This window comes from Mus caroli, chromosome 10 (assembly GCF_900094665.2).
Source record: "Mus caroli chromosome 10, CAROLI_EIJ_v1.1, whole genome shotgun sequence".
NCBI classification, from domain to species: Eukaryota; Metazoa; Chordata; class Mammalia; order Rodentia; family Muridae; genus Mus; species Mus caroli.
In genome coordinates, this window is record NC_034579.1 from 53,538,441 (window position 1) to 53,558,502 (window position 20,062).

Here is a 20,062-nt window from a genome sequence, read left to right on the forward strand (position 1 = left end):
GTATCTTATATCTTGGGTATTCTAAGTTTCTGGGCTAATATCCACTTATCAGTGAGTACATATCATGTGAGTTCTTTTGTGATTAGGTTACCTCACTCAGGATAATGCCCTCCAGGTCCAACCATTTGCCTAGGAATTTCATAATTTCATTCTTTTTAATAGCTGAGTAGTACTCCATTGTGTAAATGTACCAGATTTTTTTGTATCCATTCCTCTGTTGAGGGGCATCTGGTAATGATTGTTTCTATTTCTTAAGGTATTGTGGGACTGTTTAGATGGTTTATCTGATCCTGATTGAGCTTTAGTACCTGGTATCTGTCTAGAAAATCAGCCATTTTGTCTAGATTTTCCAGTTTTATTGAGTATAGATTTTTGTAGTAGGATCTGATGATTTTTTAAATTTCTTCCATTTTTGTCATTATAGCTCCCTTCATTTCTGAGTGTGTTAATTTGGATACTGTCTCTGTGCCCTCTAGTTAGTTTGGCTAAGGGTTTCTCTGTCTTGTTGATTTTCTCAAAGAACTGACTCCTAGTTTTGTTGAGTCTTAATATAATTCTCTTTGTTTCTATTTGGTTGATTTCAGCCCTGAGTTTCATTATTTCCTACCATCTACTCCTCTTGGGTGAATTTGCTTCTTTTTGTTCTAGAGCTTTCAGATGTACCGTTAGGCTGCTAATGTATGATATCTCCAATTTCTTTATGAAGGCACTCAGAGCTCTGAGTTTTCCTCTTAGGACTACTTTCACTGTGTCCCATAAGTTTGGATATGCTGTGCCTTCATTTTCATTAAATTGTAAAACGTCTTTATTTCTTCCCTGAGTAAGTTATCATTGAGTAGAGAGTTGTTTAGCTTCTATGAGTATGTGGACTTTCTGTTGTTTTTGTTGTTATTGAATACCAGCCTTAGCCTGTGGTGGTCTGATGGAATGCATGGGATTAATTCAGTCTTCTTGTATCTGTTGAGGCTTGTTTTGTGTACAATTTGTCATTTTGGAAAAGGTATCATGAGGTGCTGAGAAGGTATAATCTTTTGTCTTAGGGTGAAATGTTCTGTAGATATCTATTAAATCCATTTGGTTCATAACCTCTATTTAGTTTCACTGTGTCTCTGTTTAGTTTCTGTTTCTATGATCTTTGGTGAGAGTGGGGTGTTGAAGTATCACACAATTATTGTTTGAGATTCATTGTGTGCTTTGAGCTCTAGTAATGTTTCATTTACAAATGTTGATGCCCTTATAGTTGGGACATAGATGTTCAAAGTTGAGACTTTCTCTTGATGGATTTTTCCTTTGATGAATATGAAATGTCCTTCCCCATCTTTTTTGATAACTCTTGGTTGAAAGTCTTTTTTTTTTTCTTTTGGATATTAGAATGGTTACTCCAGTTTGTTTCTTTGGACCATTTGCTTGGAAACTTTTTCCAGCCTTTTATTCTAAGGTAGTGTCTGTGTTTGCCACTGAGGTGTGTTTCCTGTATGCAGCAAAATTCTGGTTCTTGTTTATGTATCCAGTCTGTTAGCTTATGTCTTTTTATTGGGGGACTGAGTCCATTGATGTTGAGAGATATTAAAGACCAATGATTGTTGCTTCCTGTTATTTTTGTTTGTTAGAGGTGGAATTATGTTTGTGTGGCTCTCTTTTTGGGGGGTTGTTGTGGCAAGATTATTTTCTTGTTTTTTCCTGGATGTAGTTTCCCTCCTTCTGTTGGAGTTTTCCTTCTATTATCCTCTTTAGGGCTGGTGTAGTGGAAAGATATTGTGTAAACTTGGTTTGTTATGGAATACCTTGGTTTCTCCATGTATGGTAATTGAGAGTTTTGCTAGGTATAGCAAATGCCTGGGCTGGCATTTGTGTTCTCTAAGGTTCTGTATGACATCTGCCCAAGATCTTCTGTGTTTTAGAGTCTCTGTTGAGAAGTCTGATGTAATTCTGCTGGATCTGCCTTTATATGTTACTTGACCTTTTTCCCTTACCACTTTTAATATTCTTTCTTTGTTCTGTGCATTTGGTGTTTTGATTATTATGTGATGGGAGGAATTTCTTTTCTGGTCCGTGTGGTGTTCTGTAGGCTTCTTGTACATTTATGGGTATTTCTCTCTCTTTAGGTTAGGGACGTTTTCTTCTATGATTTTGTTAAAGATGTTTACTGGACCTTTGAATTGGGAATCTTTGCTCCCTTCTATACCTATTAGTCTTAGGTTTGGTCTTTTCATTGTGTCCTGAATTTCTTGGGTGTTTTGGGTTAGGAGCTTTTAGCACTTTGTATTTTCTCTAATTGTTGTGTCAATGCCTTCTATGGTATCTTCTACACCTGAGATTCTCTCTTCTATCTTTTTTTTTCTTTTGAGACAGGGTTTCTCTGTATAGCCCTGGCTGTTCTGGAGCTCACTTTGTAGACCAGGCTGGCCTCGAACTCAGAAATCTGCCTGCCTCTGCCTCCTGAGTGCTGGGCTTAAAGGCGTGCGCCACCATGCCCGGCTCTTCTATCTTTTTTATTCTGTTGGTGATCTGTGACTCTTGACCTTTGTCCTAGGTTTTCCATCTCCAGGGTTGCTTCTCTTTGAGATTTCTTTATTGTTTCTGTTTCCATTTTTAGATCCTGGACTGTTTTGTTCAATTCCTTTACCTGTTTGTTTGTGTTTTCCTGTATGTCTTTAAGGGGTTTATGTGGTTCTTCTTTAAGGGCTTCTACCTTTTTACCTGTGTTTGCCTGTGTTTCCTTAAGGGAATTATTTATGTCCTCCTTATAGTCCTCTATCATCTTCATGTGATGGGAGTTTAGATCAGAAGCTTATTTTTCAGGTGTGTTGGGGTATCCAGGGCTTGCTGTGGTGGGATAACTGAGTTCTGATGTTGCCAAGTATCATTGGTTTCTGTTGCTTATGTTCTTTCACTTGCCTCTCACCCTCTGGTTATCTCTGTTGTTAACTGGCCTTGCTATCTCTGACTTGAACCTGCCCCTCCTGTGAGCCTGGTTATGTTGGGCCTCCTTGGGTCAGGCTATCTCTGGGTGTTAGAAGGGGTCCAGAAATCCTGATTTGTGAGCCTGGCTGTGTTAGAACTCCTGGGGGTCAATCTGTCTCTGGGTGTGAATGGAGTTGGGTGGGGACTGGAGCACAGGATCTGCTCCCGAGCATACTTGATGTGTCTCTGGCCAGATGGGAGGTCCTGTGTCCTCTGGGCCCCTGTGGGTGTCTCAATTAGGCCAGGTATTGAGGCAGGTTGGGGGACTCACTTGTAAGCCTGTGGGTGTCAGAATTATTGGGAAATGAGCTGTCTCTCATTGTTGGTGGGGTGGGGAGGCTGGAAACAGGATCTGCTCATGGGTGCAGATGCAAACTGGAAGGAACTCAATTATTTTTTAAATTATATATTCCATAAAACTGGAACTCCTAAAGGAAATGGATGAATTTCTTGATTTATATAGCCTACCAAAGTTAAATAAAGATAAAAATAAACAACTTAAAGAGACTAAAAATTTCCTAGTAAAATAGAAGCAGTAATTAAGAATCTTCCAACCAAAAAAATCCCAGGGCCAGATGGATTCAGCGCAGAATTCTACCACACCTTCAAAGAACTACCAATAATATATGTCAAATTATTCTGCAAAATAGAAACTCAAAGAACGTTTCTTATTCTTTTAAGAAGACACTACACCTCGATAGCACAAAAAGAACCAAGAATAAAAGAAAATTATAGACCAGTATCCCTTATAAAGAGAGACACAAAAATTCTTAAAACTTGCAAACTGAATTTAAGAAAATATCAAAAAGATTATCTACCATGATCAAGTTGACTTCATCCCACAGATGTGAGGTAGTTCAACATTTGTAAATCAGTGATCTTAATCTACCACATAAACATGCTGAAAGGAAAAAAAAATCATCTTATTAAATGCAGATAGGCCTTTGACAAAAATCCAACATCCTTTCATGATTACAAAAAAAAAAAAAAAAAAGAAAAGAAAAAAAGTCCTGGAGAGTCAAGAGATACAAGGGACATATCTAAATATAATAAAGGAAGTTTACAGCAAGCCACTGGCCAAATGGAGAGAAACTAAAAGCAATTCCACTAAAATCAGGAACAAAACAAGGTTGTCCTTTACCTCTATAACTGTTCAATATAGAATTTGGAGTATTATCTAGGGTAATAAGAAAGAGATAAAGGAGATTTAAATAGGAAAGGAAGAAGTCAAAATATCCTTTCAAAGAATGTGGTGGTTTGAGTATGTTTGGCCCATGGGAAGTGGCACTATTAGAAGGTGTGGCATTAGTGGAGTAGATATGACCTTGTTGGAAGAAGCACATCATCATGGGTGTGGGCTCCGAAGCTCTGCCCAGTGTGGAAGGGACCCTCTCACTAGCTGCCTGCAGAAGAGCCCTGCAGGCTTCTGGCTGCCTTTATATCATGATGCAGAACTCACAGCTCCTTCTCCAGCACCAGGTCTGCCTGCATGCTGCCACACTTCTTGCCATGATTCTAATGGACTAAACCTCTGAACCTATAAGCCAGCTCCAATTAAATGCTGTGCTTTATAAGAGTTGCCTTCATCCTAGTGCCTCTTCACAGGAGTCAAACCCAAACTATGACACAGATGGCATGCAAAAGACCCTAAAGGCTCAACCAGCTGATAAACTCCTTCAGTAAAGTAGTGGGATACAAAATTAGCATATAAACATCAGTAGCCTTACTATATACAAATGACAAATATACTGAGAAATCATGGAATACTACATCTTTCATAATAGCCTCAAAGTGAAAAACTTGTACAATAAAAACTTTAAGACATTGAAGGAAAAAAAAAACCCTAAAGATGACACCATAAGATGGAAAGAATGCCCCATGCTTGTGGGTCAGGAGGATTAATAGTATAAAAATGGACTTCCTACCCAAAAGCAATCTACAGACTCAGCAAAATGCCCATCAAAATTGCAACACAATTCTTAAGAGAAATTGAAAAAAGGAATCTTCAACTCCATATGGAATCACAACACAGGGCAGCTAAATCAGTCTTGACGAGAAAACTGGCTAGATCTATCGCCATCTTAGATTTCAGGTTGTACTTCAGAGCTATAGTAATAGAAACAGCATAATATTTGCATAAATTGCACACATTGATCAGTGGGATAGAATTAAAGACCTAGACATAGAGCTACACATCCACAGATACCTGATATTTTGACAAAATAAAGCCAGAAGTGCACAACAGAGAAAATGCACCATCTCCCACATGGTGGTTATCCTGAGTGAGGTAACCCATACCCAAAAGGATGCAAGACAGGAACCTAGCATAACTGTTTTCTGAGAGGCTCCACCAGCAGCCAATGGAAGGAGATGCAGAGACTTACAGCCAAACATTAGATAGAGTTCAGGGAGTCTTAAGGAAGAGTTGGGAGGATTGGGGGTCCCCAAGAGGACAGGGACTCCATGGGAAGACCAACAGGGTCAATTAACCTGGACCTTTGGGGATTCCCAGAGACCGAACCACCAAGAAAAGACCAAGCACAGGCTGGCCCTAGGCCCCCTGCACATATGCAGCAGATGAGCAGCTTGCTCTTCATGCAGGCCCCCCAATAACTGGAGCAGGGGCTGTCCCTGAGCCTATGGCCTGCCTGCCTGCCTTGTGGATCCCACTCCCTAAATGAACCTTTTTGTCTAGCCTCAGTGGGAGAGAATGAGCATAATCCAGCAGCACCTTGATGTATAGGGGATGGAGAGGGTACCCAGAGAGGGCTTTCCCTTCTAAAAAGAGGGGGGAGGGAGGGTAGGAGGAGAGGGGGGCTGATATTGAGATATAAAGTGAATAATTAATTTTAAGAAAAGAAATATATCTGAGATCCAACAATGACCCTGGTTACAAGTAACAAGCCCCGCTTTATTAATATCCCAAATAGCTTCTTAGAAGAAAACCAACAAAATTTGTAGATCAATGGAGTTAGCAACAAAGAAAAGTACACCATTATCTGAAGTTTAAAGTTACAGTTCCACTCTTGTCTTCTTGCTCTTCTTAGCCCCATCGTATCTTAATACTGTTTGGCTCCTGATTATCCTGTTACTTCTTGCATAACATATCTTTAAGTTGAATAATTATATATAATTATATATGCATTTTACTTGTGGTGTTTTCATTGATTTTATTGTAGTAAAACTTTAAAGCATACTAAATGCAAATACATGAAATATTCAATAGAAAATTTTTATTAAAAAAAAAGACCAAACTGACAGTTCTCAAAATATAAAACACAAATTTCTAAGAAACACTGAAACAGTCAACAATTGTAGCTAACAGAGAAATTGAAAGTACTTTAAGCTTTTGTCTTATCCCAGTCAGAATGGCCAAGGTCAATAAAACAAATGATAGTATGTGCTGGTGAGGTGGAGGGAAAAGGGAAATTTTATTCATTGTTAGTGTGAGTGCAAACTGGTAGAGTACTATGGAATTTAGTGTGGGGTTCCTGGAGATTGCTGTAGCTCACAATGCAGCTCTGCACCCAAAGGACTCTCTGTGTTTCTGTGGAGACACTTGCTCGTCCATGTTCACTGATGCTCTATTCACAATATCCAGAAATTGGAACAGTCCATCAACTAAATGGATGATGAAAATATGGTACAATTTTACAATGGAATGTTGTTATTCCACTGTTAAGAAAAATACAGTTATGAAATTTGCAGGTAAACAATCATCATGAGTTAGGTAATCCAGACCCACACACCCCCCCCAAAAGCCCCACAAACTTAGTATGATATCTCTTGTGGCTATTAACTTTTAAGCTAGATATATGTGTTTCAGCATGATACCACAGAAGTTAAGTAGCTAGTAAGGGACCAAGAGGGAGGAGGTCATCTTCTGTAGAAACTCCCAAAAATATATACACATATGAAAATAATTTAAATGAAGTTATTATATGTGTAGCTCTGTGTGTGTGTGTGTGTNTGTGTGTGTGTGTGTGTGTGTGTGTGTGTGTGTGTGTGTGTGTGTGTGTGTGTAAAATCATCAAGTAGGATATCCAGTGCCAGGAACAAACTACATCTTGTTGCTTCATTGACCAAAAGGGTCCCATAGAAATCCCTCCAAACATCACAAATTGCCAAGGCTATTTGTTGCTCTCCATAACCTCATGATGAAACCCTATTGCTGAAGACCCAACTTACTAATGTAATTAAACATAGAGATATTGAACTTGTGTCTAAATAAAACCTTCACCCCGACTGACGAGTTTTCAAGTTCTGGAAGATACTTTGAATGCTACTAGAGGGAAAACATAAAAATGTATTTCACTCAGCTACAAACCCTACGACCCACAACAGTGATCTGCCTGCAGAATATTCTCATGCAACAGTGGCACAAATGTCGTGGGAGTAACCAACCACTTTTTGTTCGATTTACTCCATTAGATAGAACCCATAAATGACACTGCTAAAGTGGCCACGAACCTGAGACTAGATATGTCAAAAACCTAGGGGGAAATCTGCTATTACTCTGCTAAATGCACATAGCAATGTAATGACTTCTCATGACATATTGATCTAAGCAGTAGAGGAAAGCATTGCGCAACCCTAGTCAGAGAAGTTTCTCTTTGCAGTGGGTGGAACTTAACAAAGAGAGCCACACTGGTCAATATGAAGAGAATGGGCGACTTTAAAACACTCAGGCCAATATGGGATACCATTATCAGACTCCTCCCATGAGACTCATGGACCCATGTGAAGGAGGACTGAGACTGTAAGAGTCAAAAGTGGTGGGTGGCTCCATGCGAACAGCAGCTTCCAGACGCAACAGGACTGGAACGCCCTCATACGGACTCACAGAGACTGTGACAGCACATACAAGATCCCATCACTGAGAAGGGGGACATAGATACATAGTCTCACCTTTAACCAAAAAGTTGGTTGCTTCATCATTTATACTTTGGAGTTCAATATTTAAAAAATAAAATTATGGAATTCTCAGGCAAATGAGATAACCTAGCCCCAGAAGACAAACCTAACAGTTTCTCTCACTTGTGAATGCACTTTGAATTTTCAGATATGTGTGTTCCATTTGGAATCTACATGGAAGTCATGAAATAAATTAGGGGTCATGAAGGAAAGAAGACATTAGTAGAGGGAGATAAAGTTCAGTGGTATAGATGTTAAAGAGGAATAGTAGAATAAGATGAGTTAAATAAATCAGGTGTTGAGGAATAACAAACATTAAAGACATTTTGAAACAGTCATTGGAAACCTACTACTATAGAAGCTTCCTAAAATCTATGCATACACACATATAAATACAGTTTATATAGAGTTACCCTAGAAAGTGGTAGTAATCTCCTACTAGAAACCACAAGCTAACAAATAAAAAGCTCAGCACCAGAAATGGATTATTTCTTTTGGAATTGTTGGCCAGTGAGGTTCCCATTGAGCCCCAAACATCACTGACTACTGTTGGGTGGTGTTCTTAATTAACCTAGCTTCTAGAACGTAACAATAATACCACATTGCTAAAGACATCCCCTTCTAGGGTCATAGAGCACAGAGAAGTCAAGCTCGAACTCTCCTGTAATTTCATCCCTGTTGGCTAGCATTTAGAGTGCTTGAAGGTGCTGTGCATGATACCAGACGGGTAGGATGATCATCAGTCTTACCGAGCTGTAAACACTGTGAGCATCTGTGATGACTGGCCTGGCAAGACATGCTCACTGGTGCAATCGTGGCATGAGTGTCATGGGAGGAACCAACCACTTTCTGATTGGACATCAAGTCCACTCCACAACTTGAAAGCCACACCTGTCACTGTTATCTAGACTAAGAACTGTAGAACCTACTTATATTGCTTATATTTATATTGTTTTGTAAATAGACATAGTATTAAACCAACTCCTGATGACTCCTTGTCTACCTATATGTTTAGTGCGACTCTCAGCCTTCATCAGAGAAGCCTTTTGTAGTAAATGCTGATTAACACAGAACCCCACAACTGGTCAACGTGAGAATGAGAGACTGAGATTTCCTGGTCCTAAATGGGATGTCTATATGACATCCACTTCTCCTCAGGCTTAGGGATCATTTCAGAAGATGGAATGGAAGAAAATTGTAAAATCCAGTGGGGGTGGATGACTAGAAGAAATCTGTTTCCCAGATACAACAGAGCATTTGAATGCAGAGCAGCTGCAACAGCATGCTCATGACCGGCACAAGTTCAAGCCCTACCAAACCCTAGCATGGTCAACCATGTTGCAGTGGAAGGCCACACATCTAAAGTATATGCACAACACAAACTTGTACTTGATGTTTTGTTTTGTTTTGTTTTTGTTTTTTTTAAGTGGGACACAGAGTTGGAAGTTGAATCTGGGAGGAATAAGAAGAAATGAGTAGATGTGATCAAAATAAATCACATGAAAGTCTCAATGAACTAATAAAAATGAGAAAATGAGTGGTGGGGTTGCTCAGTAGTTAGATCACTTGCTGCTTTGCAGAGGACCTAAGTTTGGTCCCTAGCACTCAGGTCAGATGGCTCACAACTGCATATAACTCCATCTCCAGGGGAGCTGGTGCCCTCTTCTGGCCTCTGCGGGTATTCCCATATATGTGGAGCCTTTTTTAAAAAATCTGTTTTAAAGGAGAAAAAAAAATGCAGGAAATTGGGTGCTATCTCAGATCCGCAGAGCCAGAGCCAGCCAGCATCTTCTGAAACCTCTGGGCATTTTGAGGCACTCTAGCAGAGAAAGTGGTTTAAAGCAAGTCTTTGTTTGCTGCGTTATCTCGGTACATACAACCTTGGATAAACAAGACAGGCACTCAGTCAGTATATCCTCTCAGTCCCTTTAGCCTCACGTGACTGATTGATGAGCATCTCCAGGACACCAGACCAGGTGTGAATCAAAATGCCCAGAGTTTTCTGAAGATGCTCACTCCCTCAGCCATGGGAGCTATAGAGTGTGAAGAAATGCCAACCCACTGAGAAAGACAAGGGCTGTGGCAGCAGCCCTAGAAGGCCCTTCCTTTCTTCTGTTCCTTGTAGTGATCTCCAGAAACCTTTCCAAGGAAACCCATGCCTATGTTTCTACTTTCTTGTACAAACTCATGGTGGAAACCACAAATGGAAGCTCTGACCTCATAAACACATCATTTTCCATGTGTGAGCTCCGGACAGGGCTGAGAGACAGAGAGGAGGGTGTGGGGTAGCTGACATTTATGTAATGATGTTTCCTCTCTATATTTCCCACCTAGCTCAACGACTCTGCCAAGCAACTCATTGAGATGGACAAGCTGTGCCCTGCTGCCACTACTGCATACAACTACGATGCCCTCTTGTCCTCTGACCCCAGCACAGTAGCCAGTGTGGCCCCTGGTCCCACCCTAAGTAGCTCAGGGGCAGTCAGTGCCTTTCAACGACGCGTGGACAGCAAGAAGAATGCCAAGAAGCGCCACTCCTTCACCGCGCTCAGCGTGACACACAAATCCTCACAGGCTGCCAGTCACAGGCATTCCATGGAAATTAGTGCTCCGGTGCTGATCAGCTCCAGTGACCCGCGCGCCGCAGCCAGGATTGGGGAGCTTGCCCATCTGTCCTGCACTGTCCCCACCCAGGTAATTCCCAGAGCCTGTGTCCATGATTCCCATGGTTCCTATTCTACCTCTATACCTTGAGTCCTGGATTCCTGAGCTATCCTAAAGGAAGCCACACTAGAACTAGGTGTCTCTCCTCATAGGCGACTGGTTGGCATCAAAGGCCTTATAACTATGTGCATGGTGGCCTCCATGTGTGAGGTGGTTATCAGTCATTCCTGGATACAGCATTGGAGTGATATTCAGTCATCTTGGACATTCCTTTTTTATTGATGCTCAGTATGTTTGTCCTGAGAAGAGTCTTGGGTGTGACATTTTGAGCAACTCTGTGATGTTCCTCCCAGTAGAGAAGGGACAAGATCTGAGAACCAGAATGAACCACACTGCTCAGACCTTCTCTTCCATTCTTTCTATAGGTCTTTCTATTTCTAAATAAAACATTTATTATATTTCCACTAGTCTATTTGTAGACTTAAGTACCCAAAATAATATGCTTAAAGAACATAGAGCAATAATTACCTGAAATCCAGGAAACCTGTCAGTCTTGGAAAGTTTCTCCTTTATGAATGCCAGGAAGGGAGGAGGGGTCTCTCCTGCACCATCAAATTTCTGCTAAGACTGAGAAGTAGGTAGCATGTCTCCTGGAGGAGCGAGCCACTGGCCTCCAAGCTTAGCATACTCCAGGACAAGGCGTCTGTGCATAGTTAGAATGGGGGAGGGCCAGCTCTTGCCTGCTCCATACCTTCTTACCCCAAGGTCCATCTGCCTGGCCTGCTTTACTTTCTTTCCAGGGCCACCTCTGACTGTCATGGGCATGCTTCAGAGAGATGGCGTCAGTACATGGCTACACTTGGGAAGGAACCAATAAGCAATTTATATGGAGAATCATCTTTTATACTGGGTCGGAGAGGTGACCAAGCAGTTAAGAGCATGTATGACTCTTGCAAAGGGCCCACTTTCAATTCCCAACATGGTGGCTCACAACTATCTGTAACTCCAGTTCCAGAGGATCTAGTGACCTCTTATGACCAGGCACACACATGCTATACAAACTTGCATGCAAGCAAAACAATACAACACATAAAATGAAATAAATACATTTCTTTTTGATGGGGTATTTCACTCTGTCATTATGAAGCCTAGGCTGGCTTTACAGTCGTAGACATTCTGCCTGCCTCTGCCTCCAAGTTAAAGAGACGAGCCTCACATAGACCCTAACAAATGAAGTGAAAACACTGAACTTCTGGAGAACTGTAGTTCTGCTGGAGATGCTACCTCAGCTGAAAACTACAACTGCACATCATATGCATATTATTCATGTATGCACATCTGTGCACACACATCAACACCACATACTTACAAACAACCTATACACATACAAAAACACCCATACATACTGGCGTATACTTTTTAATCAGCACACCCATGTTGGCTTTGTCTCAGGCAGAGGCCATGGTCTGCAGCAGGCACTTTTGGTATCTGTAGTTTTGTTGTTCTTGACTTCCAGCTCCTCTGCCCGCACACATTTTGGTCATGGAATGGTCCTTGGGCCTGGTTCTAGTTTGCTTTCTGATGCTGTGATAAACACCATGATGAAAAGCAGCTTAAGGAAAGAAAGGGTTTGTTATCTTATACTTCCACGTCACAGCCCGTCATAGAGGGAAGTCAGCATTAGAACACAACAGCAACTGAAGCAGAAACTATGGAGAAATTCTGCTTAGTGGCTCTCTCTCCCACTCATTCCCTAGTTCATGCTCAGCTATCTTTCTTATACAGCCCAGATCCACCCACATAGGAATGGCATCGCCCACAGTGGGCTAGGTCCTCCTACATCAGTCATCTGTTAAGACAGTCTTTTATAGACATAGCCACAGGCAATCTGACCAAGGCAAGTTTCCAATTGCCAGCCCCTCTTCCCAGGTGACTCTGGGTTGTGTCAAGTTGACAATAAAAAAAAAAATAATTACAGAAACAGCACAGGACTGTTGGCATGTTTTCTATTAAAATAAAAGGTGATGTTACCTGACTTGACCCGTGGCCCTACCACCCTCCTTCATGGGATTAATCCTTTCAGGCTGTTGATAAGTGCTTGCTGTTCTTAAATTCCTATGAGGGCATAGCAACTGGTAGTAGCCATCTCTGCTCCCCAGTTATATACCAACACAGACAGACAGACATCTTGGGCAGAGAGAAAAGGCTGCTTGCTGCTTCACTCTCCATAGTCCACAGTAAGCAGCTCGACTTTGGGGCTCAGTAAGTGACCCACAGCCATCAATCCTTTCTCCCCTTAAAGCCCAGATGTCTGGTCAGGCTGTTAACTCAAGACCCCTTAACTGACTGATGAGCCCGTGGGCTCTGGGGAGGATGGAAGAGGGAAAGGACAGGATTGTCATCCGGGATCCTCACTGACTAATGGGTGTATGCATCTCTCTCCTGCCTCCAGGGCATTGTCCCAGGCTGTTAGGTTCAAGTTCTTCAGGATCGTGGTTTCTTCTGAAAAGGGATGTGCTGATTGATGCTGATGAATTCTGAACCCCCACTGACCACTGGACTGTATTCCATAGAACAGTCCATACAGGTGTCTGCTCTAGAAACAACCAGCTATCATGGAACCTACTTGGGGGACACCATATTGGATTCTGCTAGCAGCCAGGCCGGCTCCAGGAAGGGTCACTAATAAAATAGGCTGACAGGAACACATCTTATAGGGCTCACTGCTAGTAGATAAAGGTGGATAAAGAGACCCTTCTGTCAGAAAGAGCAGCAGAAACCTGAGCTGGTTTTGCTGCTGATTAAGTGACTTCATCCTAAAGTCCTGGAGTAGAAGTGAAGTAATTGCAGGACTGATCCACGTGTGCACAGAGCATCCATGATGCCTAATGATGAAGCCTGATCCACACATGCACAGAGCATCCATGGTGCCTAATGATGAAGCCTGATTCATACATGCAAAGAGAATCCATGGTAGCTAATGATGAAGCCCAATCCACACATGCACAGAGCATCCATGGTAGCTAATGTTAACCTCGCTTGGTCTCTGCTACCTTAAGATGAAAGGAAGCATGAGGCTATGCCGGTGCCTGGCAAACACAGAAGTGGATGCTCACAGTCGGCTATTGGATGGAACACAGGGCCCCCAATGGAGGAGCTAGAGAAAGTACCCAAGGAGCTGAAGTGGTCTGCAACCCTATAGAGGGAATAACAATATGAACTAACCAGTACCCCCAGAGCTCGTGTCTCCGGCTGCATATGCATCAGTGGAAAGAGAGGCCCATTGGACTTGCAAACTTTATATGCCTCAGTACAGGGGAACACTAGGGCCAAGAAGTGGGAGTGGGTGGGTAGGGGAGCAGGCTAGGGAGGGTATGGGGGACTTTTGGGATAGATTTGAAATGTAAATGAAGAAAATACCTAGTAAAAAATTGGAAAAAAAATTTTGAAAAGATGAAAGGAAGCAGCAGGGCTGTGGATTCTACAGAAAAGACTAAAGAAAGCTCAGCAGGGGTCCCCATGTTTCTGAGACAGAATGGTCTGAGCACCACTGTGAAGCCTGAAGGTTCTGGGGGCAGAGCTGTCTGACTGTGGCCTCTTCCAAGTGGCTTCTCCAGCTGTGACTGCACTTCCTGACTTCCTGATCATTTCTCCTCTCCCTGCACCGCAGGTTACCTTACCACTTAGGGGAGCCACCAAGACCACCCTTCCCATCTCTCTCCCTCAGGCACAGAGCAATGGAGGGCAGGGACAAGGTAGAGCGGTGGGCTCCTCTCTGGTTTTCTCCTTTGGAGAGTTGCTATGGTTGTACAACCCCACTGAACAGATCTGGGGAAATGCCTGGAGTCTTCTGTAGGAATCTCCGTTTCCTTGACTGTTAGCTGAAGTGACGCCATGCCTCACCATGGCAGTTGCACACAGGATGTGTAAGAGTGGACCTGCTGCTCAGAGAGTAGAGGCTCGATCGCCAGCCCACAACGTGGGAGAATTCTTCCCAAGGCTCAGGAGCTGCACTGATTTTGGTTCAGCTGCTTTCCAGTTCTCTCTGGGTTTAGGTGTTGTGCTCCCTGGAGCTCCGGAAAGGGGTTGATTGTACATGAGGGAGTAAGAGAACTAATATCACCCGTTACTGCCTTCTACCATGGAGCCGAGCCTCAGAACCTTAACACCCTGTAAACTACCTAACCCTGTCAGCCATGAACTAGAGAGAACCAGGCCAGACTGGTCTTATACTCCTGCCTCACCACAGGCAACTGAGGACCACTGCTGAATTCCACTTTGGGGCAGTATCTCACTGTCACCTGGGACGGAGAAACTTCAGATACCAGTTCCCCCAGAATAGTGCCAGCTCCCAGCAGGTTTTTTGTTTGTTTTGTTTTGTTTTTCCTGCCTCTTCTTCTCTGATACGAAATTTACTTAGGTAACTCCAGTTAGCCTCATGCTTTCTGTGTAGCTCAGGCTGGCTACTCTTGATCCTTTCATCTGTCTCCTAAGTGCTACAATTATAGGCATATGTCACCAGATATGGCCAGCTGCCAGGATTTCTGAACCGGTTTACTGGGGGGATAGGCTACCTAAGTCAGAGACCCCTTCCCCTAGCTTGACTCTCTGATGTCCAATAAGAGAACGCCATACAACCTAGGGGCTACTTTGGATTTCTCCCAAATCCTGGCTTTGCTATAGAGCATGCCTGAGCTACTCCTCCAGCTCTAAGTACCAGATGGATACCTGCTGCTCTGCTGGGCCTGGGGGTGAAGGTCCCCATCGACCCAGGACTTAGTGCTCAAACCAGGTCAATGCTAGAAACAATGGAATGGCCCGCTCACCCCAAAACCTTTCCTCTCCCATGCACTGGGCTCTAGGGGAAGGAGCCTGTTGGCTTTCAACAAAAGACAATGGGATTTGTTTCTGTGCTCATACCATAGACACAAAGACAGGGGACAGTCCCTGCTGGCTGTGCTCCATCACCTCCTTCACGGATTCTCTTCTATGGTGTGCACAGTGTGATCTAAAATAGCATGCCAAACGTAGACTCATTCCAACCATTGAGACCAGACTCGGGGAGAAGGAAAGGGAAGTGTGCTACTTGGTCAGGCTGTACTGAGGGCAGAGGACTCCCAGCTCTCTGTACCCGGGTAGCCAGTAGTGCTGGGACTGACTCCAGATTTTTTTTTAATGGACTCAGAATTGTTCCTAATTTTGACCCCCAAGCTAGAAGGGCTTGCTGGCATGTAGACCAACCAGCCTCACCTCTTACCGCCTAGCTTTGAGCAACACACTCTCCCTGGATGCTCATTCCATTGATCCCAACAAGTCTCTCACTGCAAGGCTCTTCTCATGGACAGTGGGGAGAAAGGGGAAGATTGTCCCTGGAAATTCCTCTGGGAGTTCTTGACTCCCCGGTGATTGTTTCTATAGCTAGAACTAGTGGCTTAGCCCATAATTATCTAAGTGTTATGTGAGGGTCTAGCGAGATAGTTTTGCATAACCCACACACTATAGATGATTTTTATTTTATTTGTTTATTTACTTACAGGGTTCCATGTATCCCAGGCTGGCTCTGAACCCACTGTATACCCAAGGATAATCTTAAACTTCTGATCCCCCTGCCTCCACCTCCCAAGTGCTGGCATAGCAGGCGTCCTCTATTACACCAGCTTTATTTGGTTCTGGGGAATGAACCTAGGGCTTGTGCATGCTAGGCGAGAACTTTAACCAACTATGAAACAACCTCAGTTCTGATTTTTGTTTGTGAGTTTTCTTTCAGGGTCTTTTATTTCTTTTGAGGCAGCATCTCACTATTTAACCATAGCTGGCCTAGAACTCACTACATAGATTAGATGGACTGCCTTCATACTCAGAGGTCTGCCTCCTGATTTCTGGGATTAAAGGCATGTGTCACTACCTCCCAGTTACATATATATATATATATATATATATATATATATATATATATACATATATACATGCACATACATTATTTATATATATATACATATATATGTATATATATACACACACTATATTATTTATATATATTTGGAACTCACTCTGTAGGCCAGGTTGGCCTCGAACTCAGAAATCCACCTGCCTCTGCCTCTCAAGTTCTGGGATTAAAGGGGTGGCCACCACGGCCTGGTTCAGTTCTTTGATATTTTTAAGAACTTTAAAACAACAACTCAAAGCAGGGTGCTGGGAGAGATAGAGGAATCCAAGGGCCCCACATGGACTAAAGTATTTACAGCATTGACTTGTTAGTACTCAGGTTATAGTTCAGTTACCTAGCATGGGTGTGACCTGGGCTCAATCTCCAGCACTATAAAAACAAAACTTTCTAGCTGGCCATTTTTAGAAAAGGACTTTAGGCTAAGACCTCATTGATATTACTGCTGAGCAAGAAGAAAGAACCATTGTTTTAAGGGACAGGGGAGATGGGGTGTGGGGGGAGTGGTCATACTGTAAGGTTAAGGCTTGGAGTAGGCAGACCCTGGTGTCCTATCCTGAAGTCCAGTGCCAGGAGCAGAAAAGGCTGGGAGACGGGGATTCATGGTCCTTCTCCTGGTGCCTCTTCAGACCAGCAGCTTGCTTCCTGGCACCCAGTAACCAGAACAGGAAGTTCAGTGGGTTTGAGAGGGGCATCTCTGAGACTCATTCTGGAGTCAGACCATGGGAGGGGCAGGGCACTGGGAGAAGGGAGGGTAGGCTGGGAAGAATGTAGGGCTCCTCCCACTGTTGATGCAGCAGGTAGCCTGAGTTTAGCTGCTTGCTTCTCCGGGGCTTTGTGGGACGAGAGGGCAGTGTGAGTTTCAGTGGGACACAGGTGACCCCTTCTCTGCCCCATCTTCTAGCACTGCTTCCAAGGACTATCTGCTCTGCTCCTGCCAGGAGCACGTCGCCTCCTCATGCTGACGTGCTTGACAACCTGCAGCCGCCCTATACCATCTTCCTCTGTTGTACCATCACAGTTCCTGATTGTTTATCATCCTTCCAGACCCTTGATTAGCATCTGACACTGCTAACTTTATGACTTTCTGGGCATCCCTTCCCCTGCCCCATCCGGTTCAGTCTGAGTACTTTCCATGTCTGTTTGTCTGTCTTGCACAGATGCATATGTATCTTCCCACTACACACACCCTCACTGGTTTATGCTTCCAAGGTATATACTTGACTATACTTACTTTTAGCTACCTTCTCACTTGCATGATGGCTTCATTTGGAAAGGTGCCTCAACTCAATGGATGCTAGATAAATCACTTCCTTTCTTCACATTACTCTGTGCCTTTATTCCATATATGTCTCTAATAATACAAAGATAATAATAATAATAATATAATGCCAAACCAATATCTCATCTTCCAAATTGCAGACTCCATACCCTCAGTGCCTCCCTGAATACCCATGCACCAAGTCCAGCCTTTCTGCTTCTGCAGATACTCCCGTGACATTGTGAGACTCAGCCCCAGGTTGCCTTTCTAACCTCAACCAACGCAGCCTATGCTCCATCTATAGACCCACTGCCCACCTACCATCCACAACTCTAGGAATCCCTTCTCACTGTAACTTGTCTTGGCCATTCACTTACTGCTAACATGCAGAAGCATAATCATATGTAAAAATCACCTTTCTTGCAACAATTTGAAATAATCCCTTCATCTCTGCTGCTTTCTGTGCTGATGGGTCACTGATTAATCCCTGTGTTGCTATTGTGCCTTCCAGACTTTGTGTGTCTGCCATGGAGTCTGATTTGTGGATATGGCTATTACCCTCAAAGACCTTTAGGTCCTTCAGGGCAGGGTCTAAGCGCATTTGTCTCTGTGTCCTGTGTGTGCCTAGCCCATAAATGGGCTCGCACACATTAGCTTTCTTCTTGGGTGAGCCCTGTGAACTGTCAACAGCACACTTTACTGAATGTCTTACATGCATACAAAATAACGAGATGCATAAAACTCAGGCTGCCCTTCTGTGAGCAGACAGCTCCTGTCACTCCCGGCTCTCCTGTGAGCTCTGGGTCCCTTCTGATGGCCATGCAGAGGGTGCAGCTGAGAGATGTCTGCCTCTGATTCCATCCTGCTTACATTCGTACCCTGTAGAATTCCTTCTGCTCTCAGCAGAGGTCAGAGCACGCAGCTCTGTGTGAATAATGGGGTAGCAGTCATGTGTCATTATTCTGCTGGGGGCAGAAGTCTGTCAACCAAAATATTGACGTAAAAGCTATTTGGGCTGACTCCACCATTAAAAGTCCAGATGTTTTCCTATGATTGCCATTCAGACTGGGGTGAGAGGGAATCTTAATTTATCTTTAATTTGCATTTTGCTGATGGCTAGTGATGTTGAACATTTTTTTTCATGTTTATTGGCCATTTATATGGCCCTTCATCTTTTCAGAACTGCCTATTCATCTCATTTTCCTATTTATTTGAGTGGGTTGTTTGATTTCTTGGTATTTAGTTATTTTTAGTTCTTTGTATATTCTAGCCCAGATATTAATCTTCTGTCAGATTTGCAGTTAGGAAATACCTCTACAAATGCTGGCAGGGATGTTGAGAAAATAGAATTCTTATAGAATTTTATAATGATGAAAATTTATATTAGTCCAACCACTGTGGAGGTCAGCATGGAGACTTCTAAAATAATAATAATAATAATAATAATAATAATAATAATAATAAAATAGCTGAAACAAAATGGTCACATGATCCAGCTCTCCTGAGTATTTGCTATAATATATCACAGAGGCACTTACACATCCAGGTTCATTGCTGCACAAGTCACAATAACCAGATGGAACCGGCTTATACACCCATCAACAGATAAATGAAAACAGTGTGATATGTGTACACACATATAATGGAATTTCATTCACATGAATGGAATTGCATTGTTTGCAGGGGAATGGATGCCTCTGGAAATGTGGTATTACCAAATTAAGTCAGATACAAATAATATGGGCATATTTTATATCATTAGCTGATCTTAGGTGTTTTATATATATATATATATGTATATATATGCTATGTAAGTATATATGTTGTAGGTATGTATGTGGGACATAAAAGGACATGTAAAACTATAGGGATTGAAAGGAAGAAATGTGGTCAGATACATACTGCATCTGCATGACAATGTCCTATGAGACCCAGTACTGTGCATCATAAATACACACCAGCTTAAGGGAAGAATCTCATATACTTGCTTTTCAAATCATTTGGATAAGACTGGCAAAAGGTTCACTGTTTCATCACTTAGTGAAGGGCGCGTGTTTTAGTAACTCATTATTAGGTAATTTTTCTCATTGTGTGAACACGGCAAAGGGCACTTACATGAACATGAATAGACAGGACAGTCACTTTGTTTTTTGTTTTTTTTTTTGATTTTTAATATTTTTATTACATATTTTCCTCAATTACATTTCCAATGCTATCCCTAAAGTCCCCCATAGCGCCCCCCACTTCCCTACCCACCCATTCCCATTCTTTTGGCCCTGGCATTCCCCTATATTGGGGCTTATAAAGTTTGCAAG

The 20,062-nt window shown here is 42.7% G+C and overlaps 1 protein-coding gene across 1 annotated transcript in view; it reads left to right on the forward strand.

Annotated features, from left to right (window-relative positions):
- The window catches only part of Sh3rf3 (SH3 domain containing ring finger 3), a 314,320-nt gene that overhangs the window by 216,703 nt on the left and 77,555 nt on the right, over positions 1-20,062 (forward strand). The window contains exon 4 of the mRNA XM_021175059.2: positions 10,213-10,572. Within this exon, the coding sequence (XP_021030718.1) occupies positions 10,213-10,572 (360 nt within the window). The remainder of the gene's footprint in view (positions 1-10,212; positions 10,573-20,062) is intronic.